The sequence below is a fragment of the Frankliniella occidentalis genome, unplaced genomic scaffold (assembly GCF_000697945.3).
Source record: "Frankliniella occidentalis isolate FOCC.00 unplaced genomic scaffold, Focc_3.1 Scaffold72, whole genome shotgun sequence".
NCBI lineage: Eukaryota > Metazoa > Arthropoda > Insecta > Thysanoptera > Thripidae > Frankliniella > Frankliniella occidentalis.
Genome location: NW_026267202.1, coordinates 883,759 through 890,880, shown reverse-complemented (window position 1 = coordinate 890,880; position 7,122 = coordinate 883,759). Strand labels below are relative to the sequence as shown.

Below are 7,122 nucleotides of genomic sequence, written 5' to 3'. Positions count from 1 at the left end.
GGAGTGAAGGGGACGGCGTAGTGCGGCACAATGGACACTCGCCAACAAGTGGACAGCAGAGGGGCTGCGCCCGGCCGAGCCCTGCTGTCCGCCCCGCCCCGCCCCGCGCCACCCACCAGCCAGCGCAGGCCGCGCCTGCTGCGGCGAAGAGGCCTCTTCTTCTCGCGGCGGAGAATGGAGAACGGCGTCATTGCGGCCAAGTCTATTCTATTCACGACAGCGATAAACAACTACAACGACCCGCAGCTTACGTCAGATCAACGCCCCTTTGGCCGGCAAGAGTGTGATTCAGGTGGCTCCCCGCGGCCGGCGCGGCCCGCCCCCCGGGCACGACCGGCGGACAGGAGGAGGTCCGCCTTCCCAAACGGATAATATTTTGCAGAGACCCACGCGGAGGAAAAAAAAATCGGAACAGAATACATGCCTTGTCATTCCGACAGGCGGATGTATGAAAGGAGAGACCATTGGTGAGGGCCAGCTTAGTTTATTTTTACAGTTGGTGTGTACCTAAGTTTCTATTTCGTTAGTCATCAGAGCCCTTCTTTTTCCTCTTGGCGGGTGATTCAGCTCCGCCTCCGTTCGATTGACGCTTGTTGCTCTTGCGAGTTTTCCCCCTCTTTCCGCGGTGTTCGAAAGGGTCTTCTTGGTGGACAAAAATTCGCATGCCACGAATTTTGCTTTTGTTGCTTTTTTCTAGGGCCTTGGGGATGGACTCGGCATCCTGTGATGATAACATTTGAATTGAATTCTTGTCATTACTAACTTGCAGCACGAATTATTTAACATTTATTGTTAGAAGAAAAATAACTTACCCTGAAAATGACAACACCAGCTTCTCTGCCATTAACTATATTTTTTTGTTTTGGTATTTGAACGCTCTCAATGTGACCACAATCTTGGAAGATGAGACCTAAATGTAAAGCTGTGGCTCCTGTCAAGTAAAGGTTTACAAAATCAAAGTGAGCAAGTGACAATTATTTCCTTAGTTTAAGCAGGGTTTAGTTAGTAAATTCTTACCTCTGTGCAAATTAGTCAAGAACACCATATTTGAAGATTTTTTAAGAGACTGGCTAACTGTAATGTTTTGCCCTAACAGCTCAGAACCATTCAACTGTAGTGCATTTTGCACTGATTCTTCTTCCTCAAAATAAATAACAGCCCTCTTCAAACCTGTCTTCTGATCAAGGCTTACATTGACCTTTAAAACGTTACCACAATCACGGAAGTGATTAAGAATATTAGATTCCTTGGTAGCTGAAAAAAATAATCAAAAAGTTACTAATGAAACCCAAAAGTAGCGATTAAAACATGGAATAGAAAAAAATTATGATTGGAGCTTACTGTCATGTAGGTTATCTATGAATGCCATGTACCGCAGACCAGCTGTTTGTTGATAAAGACCAATTTTCAATTGATCCTGACCACACTTGATAATAAGATTGGCAATATCTTTTGTCTGAAATCATTTCATTTTGAAATAAGTAATCAGTAAAAGTGACCATTGTTCAGGGCATTGCCTTAGCAGAAATTTCTAAAATGTCTAGAGAATTTTTCACATACCTTGCAAACGACTAAGGCACAGTTTTCATTCTGAGCTATCTGCATGTATTCAATACCTTCAAATACACCAATGAGTTTCTTAACAGAAGTCACAGTGGAACCTAAACAGAAATAATATTTTAAACTATGAAAAATTGGCCCAACAAAAAGTGGGTCTGTTTCAATAGTTAACCAACCTTCAGGTAAATTTTCTATTAAAACTAAATTACGCCGAGTCATTTGGAAACAGAACTCAAACCAAAGCTCAACTTTCAATCGCCAATTTTCTAATCGAGTACCACTTTTTTCCAGCAATGCTTGATGACCCTCTTTCTCCTGAAAGTAAGGGAAAAGAATATTTAATGAGAGATTTTAAAATACAAATTGTGCCATTCAAATAAAAATATTTATCATAACAAAACAAACCTTGCATTGTATTATTACATGGCGACTCAAAGTAGGTAGAAAGCTCATGTGGGATACACCACATTCGTCAGCATTGAGGGTTGACCAGAGTTGGGTCACATCAATTTCTAAAATTACGAGGAAGTTTGAACTAAGCTAATGGATTACATAATCAAATAACATGTTAAGTGAATGTAAATCCTATGCTAACCTTCAGGAACATCTCGAATCACAAACAAATCTGGATTGTGACCACTGGCCAAGATTGGAGGGTTCAAATCTCTGCACGCGACCACTGACTTATTATCTGCCGCTGCTTTGCCATGAAGCTTCTTTATAGCTGATGAAGCACTCTTGGCATTATTGAAAGTGACAATGAGACCCCCACGGTCTTCTACGATCTGTAATGAAAAGGAATTGTGTTAATATTTGTGGAATCAGAGAATTTTACCTGAAGATGTGAATGTCCTGTACCTGTTCAAATTCACCACACTTCTCAATTTTTTTCTTCCATTTGTCAGAATTATCAGAGACGCCATAAACACAAACAGACCTTTCGGCTACCTCTTGACTAACGAGAGCTTTGCTGAGATCAAGAGTGGCAACTGGCAAGGTTTGCACAGGCACTTTAGGTTTAATTGGTTTATTCTTCTTGTATGGCAATTTCCCCATGACTTCACAGTGGAAGACTCTTCTTTAAATGAGTTCAGTCAGAGGAGACTCAAAAATCAAATAATGGAAAAGCTACAAGGCTTACAAAAATTGGATCAAAATTGCACTTAATTTCACAGATCACAAAACTGAAAACAATGTGGTTTGAAGAGGTTAGGGAGGTTAAATGTTTTCGGTGTGTCTTTATGCTACGTCACAGCCTATGAGATTCTTCCAAATACGTTGTTGTGTGTCTTTTTCTTGTTGACAAAAGTATTCAAAGCACCAGACAGCTTCAGATAGAACATGTTATAGCCGAGAAATAAGCCTGTTTGATTTTGCGTTGTACTCACCTTTAATTAAAATGCCTCTATTGAAATGTCAAACTAGTACAAATTTGGACCATTTGAAACGGCTGTATTTCGCGCCATTACCACCGTCTTGTGCCGCCCTCTGGTGGTCGACTCGGTAGTCGTCGTATCCGCAATGCAATCTCAGTGGCCGTGTGGCGTCGACCGTCTACGACGTGCCTCGTCACGTCTTTCTCTCTTTGAAGGTGTCAGTTTGTGTTGTGATTGTGGTGATGTGTGTATGTATGAATGTGTGTTGTCAGTTGCCTTCAGTGAAACTGCTACTAATCTGTGCGGAAAACTCATTTTTGGATAGTTTGGATATTTAAACACTAACCTTCGAGGTAAGTTCTCACTTTACCGACACTGCTGCTCGCTCACTGATATTAATCATCGAAATGTTGTAGTTCAGGCTTATGTGATAGTAATCTCACGTTACTGATTTTTTGTGAAGTTTATTGACGCATTGACTTGCCGGTTTTAGTTGTAAATGCACCTGTGAGCATATTTCTGTCCTCTGGTCACTATTTTACTATATTCTCTTATGGTTAAAGAAGTTTACGACAATAATTGTGTGGTTAGTCCGTGGTCTATGTCGTCTGTAAAATTTTGATGTAGAAGTTATTCGTCTGTACCTTGTATTCAAAGCCAAATGACTTCTAAGTCTTAAAAATATAATTGTTAATGTCCGTGTCCCTGAAATAACCAATCGGGATGTTGTATTTAATTCTGGTTGGACAATGGTACCTATAAGTGTGTTATTTTTGGTTATGGTGGTCCCCAGGACATTACACTTTCAGTATAATTTCTTGAAATTGGAGGGATGGAAGTTTATTGGCATATTGTCTTCCAAATTTTCTTTGACAACTCGGTTTTCTATCTCATTGCAAATGAAACTCTCTACAACTGAATGTGACTATAATTTTCCATGACATTAATGTTGTTTTCTGAAGTTTCTTATTGCGGATCCCAATCATGTTTCCTGCCCTATGGATATGATAAAACTCTTCTAATCAGGAGATTAAGCACTTGATGCGACCTGACAGTTATTGTTTTTGAGAGGATTATCATCCTCGCAGATAAGAAAGGACACTGTGCCTCATTTATGTTTTGGTAGCTGTTTTGACTAACTTTTTAGAAGTAAACATTTTAAATTGTGCAAGGGCAAGTTTGCTAAAGAGCAAATGCAATTGTTCATCCTTTTTTCGTGGAACTGAAAATAGTTCTAAGGTAGCAGGGAGAGGGCAACGAATTTTGCCGTTGCATGTGGGCAAGAAAGCTTTTATTCTAGGCGAAAAATTCCACCATGTAGTCCTCTTCGAAACGCCTCGCGCCTCCACTTGAAGGACGCGTTGTTTAAACACGAAGCTTCTTCCGTCGGTATTTCCGCGCGCCGTACGTCGCGGTCGCGCGGCGCGACCCCGCGGCCCGCGGCCGGGATCAGCCGGGCTCAGCCCCCCATCCCATTCTGTGTGAGCGGCCGCGCCACGCCTCGCCACGCCCCCTGACCTGCCCCACCTGATTAGCATGATGATCACCTTATGTAAAGACCTACACGGTGTCTTAAAGAAAAACGACAACAAGAAAACAAACAAAAAAAAAATCAACGAAAGAAAACTTGTAGCCGACGACTATGTCAGCAACCTGGCATGACCCTATGACCCGGGCCCATGAACACGTCTTGCCGGAGCGGAGAGTTCTACCCGATCAAACGCCCGCAATGGCCCGCCCCTCAGCCTCAGCGCAGGGGTTCCAATATATGCCAACCTCGGGTCGGGTCGACGGGGTGGGCCAGGGGGTGGGCGGCCAGGATGGAGCGCAATGGCCCTGTGTCAACACGAGCTACCCCTCGTACAGTGTTATTGTCTCGGCGGGGCGGGGCGGTGGCCCGGTGGAAAGTGTACGAGTTAGTACACCGTTAGTACACCCTCTTCTCGCTTCGTAATTAATACATCGTATAGGGGTATAGGTACTGTATCGTCTATTATGCTGGATTTTTCTTAACGTTAGTGCGTCACCGTGACGTGTTATTACTCGTTATTCGGCTGTAATGATTTGGGTACAAACGCTAGTGCGCCACGAGTGACTGTCGGGTTGGTGCCCCGGTGCCCTGCCCCTCTGCCCTCCCTCCCGTCAACCGTGTGAGTCAGCAGCACGGTCGGGCCGCCGGCCTGGCCGCTCGCCGCCCACCCCGCGCCGCCGTGCCCGCGCCAACATCCTGGGAGAGGATGGCCAAATCGTCTTGTTCGTGTCATTGGCGCCTCCCCCCCCCAACCTCTTCCTCCTCCTCCCTCTCTCGGTTCTCTTTCTCTTGCCGCCGCTGCTGTTACCGTGGAAGGAAGCGGCAGCCCCGTTTACGCCGTCCTCACAAAAAGCGCCCACTTCCTTCCCTCGCCGGGCCGGGCCAGGCGTGTTCCCGCGCTCTTGTGGTCTTCCCTCTCACCTCGCCGGCGGCGGGGCCCTCCTCTTGGTTCTTGGTGGCGCGCGGGGTCGGGCCTTTGCTGCTGCACTTTACTACTTCCTGGCCGCAGCAGCCGTAGCAGCAGCCCGCCTTTTGAAAACTTGTCATATTTTCTCAGAAGGAGGAGGAAGAGAAGGAGGGATGACGGGGATGAGAAGGGAGTCTGCGCCCTGGCGCCGCCGCCCGCCGCGCCTCGCACGGGGCAGGGGCTACTAAGATAAAGTCAAGGGGAGTGAGCGTCGTCGTCGTCGTCTCGTGGTAAAGTGAAGGGGAAGGGAAAAGGCGGGATAAGAAAGCAGAGAGGTCCGTTGATGAGCCCTGGCCCGGCCTCTGGCCCAGCCGGGCATGTTTAAAGATGACGCACCTCGCCTCGCCCCGCCCCGCCCGGGTCGCGCTGTCGCGCTCGCCCTCACCTCCGCCCTCCTGACTCACATCATCGCCATGGGTAACGCACAACACTGCGGCGTGGTGGTGACGTCGCCGCCCGAGAGAGAGAGAAAGGGACGGACGGGCGGGCGGTCGGGTATGGGTTATCAGGTGCGAGAGAGAGAGAAAGAGAGATGCGCGTGCTTCGGCCCGCGTCTCTCTCGCACCACTCAAAGCAGTGCGTCGTCGCGGTGCAGATAGTATAATGCACTCGTCCCGGCCGCGGCACGTTGGCTCTATGGCTCTGCTGCGGCGCTCTGCGGGAGGGCGGCGGCCGGGGGGCAGCGGGCAGCTAATAGTCGGCTGGAAAGGAGAAAGTGCGCGGCGTGGAGCGGCGTGGCGCGGGTTAGTGTCCTCCACGCGGGCGGCGCTGGGGCAGCGCGCGGCAGAGCCTGTGACTCACTACCACGCGGCCCTTATCACTCGCTGCCTCGCCCCGCCCCGCCCGGGCCAACAGACGCGCACGGCCGAGAGAAGGTGAAGGTCTTTGTCGTGCTGCTGCTCCTGCTGCTGCTGCTGCTGCTGCTGCTGCTGCTGCTGCTGCTGCTGCTGCCGCTGCTCTCCAGCCGCGGGCGCGGATAGCGGGGCGGGGGGTGGCGTCATCGAGATTGTACACACAACGACTGTCCTGTTCGTGCTCGTGCATCCGCGAGCAGCTCGACGGCGACGGCGACGACGACGCCTTGCTTGCTGTCGCTGCGGTCGGTCTGCTCGGCTCTGCTCGCTATCCCCTCTCTCGCAGCCTCTATTCCCAACAATGTCGCGGCGGTAGCAGCAGCCGCAAGGTCGGTAAAAAGTGTGACACACCTTGTACTTTGCGTGTCACCCGCTGTACTTTGCGTGTCACACCCCTGCTTTGTCTGTCACACCTTTTACTTTGCGTGCCAATGCCAAGCTTCGTACTTTTGTGTGTCACACCTCGTACTTTGTGTGTCACACCTCGTACTTTGTGTGTCACATCCCGCCCCGTACTTAGTGTGTCACACTCTGACTTTGTGTCACTTGGTACATATCTCACATGTACAGTATAGCGGGCTGGTGGGTGTGTTCGAGTTGCTCTTCGGAGAACCCCGTCGACTCCTTCGCAGATGCCAGTGCTGCCGGTGGTGGTGGCGGCTTGTGTCTTGGTGGACGCGTCCCGATGGCTGCCAGCTGATGTCGCTTCTTGGTCGAATTCGCCATGGTTGTGAGGTCGGGTCGGCGGGCCGTCTATTGCGTTGCCGGAACAGGGAATGGCGATGTCGCGACTCCTCCCAGTCCTCCACCGTTGTCCCCAGCCCGGGGGGGGGG

General features: G+C 49.1%; 2 protein-coding genes across 14 annotated transcripts in view; one reads left to right on the top strand and one right to left on the bottom strand.

Annotated features, from left to right (window-relative positions):
- Positions 1 to 468: 468 nt before the first annotated feature.
- Positions 469 to 2,881, bottom strand: LOC113212945 (uncharacterized). The gene is made up of 9 exons (XM_026431824.2): positions 2,419 to 2,881; positions 2,156 to 2,345; positions 1,966 to 2,072; positions 1,737 to 1,875; positions 1,561 to 1,661; positions 1,342 to 1,456; positions 1,018 to 1,254; positions 813 to 931; positions 469 to 721 (listed from the first exon to the last, which is right to left on the bottom strand). Exons 1-9 carry the CDS (start codon positions 2,614 to 2,616, stop codon positions 524 to 526), a joined length of 1,404 nt encoding a protein of 467 aa, XP_026287609.1. The 5' UTR covers positions 2,617 to 2,881; the 3' UTR covers positions 469 to 523.
- Positions 2,882 to 3,125: 244 nt separating this feature from the next.
- The window catches only part of LOC113215085 (F-actin-monooxygenase Mical), a 75,879-nt gene continuing 71,882 nt past the window's right edge, over positions 3,126 to 7,122 (top strand). For all 13 annotated transcript variants that reach the window (XR_008011254.1, XR_008011261.1, XR_008011258.1 and 10 more), the window contains exon 1: positions 3,126 to 3,289. The gene's annotated coding sequence lies outside the window, so the exon portion shown is untranslated. The remainder of the gene's footprint in view (positions 3,290 to 7,122) is intronic.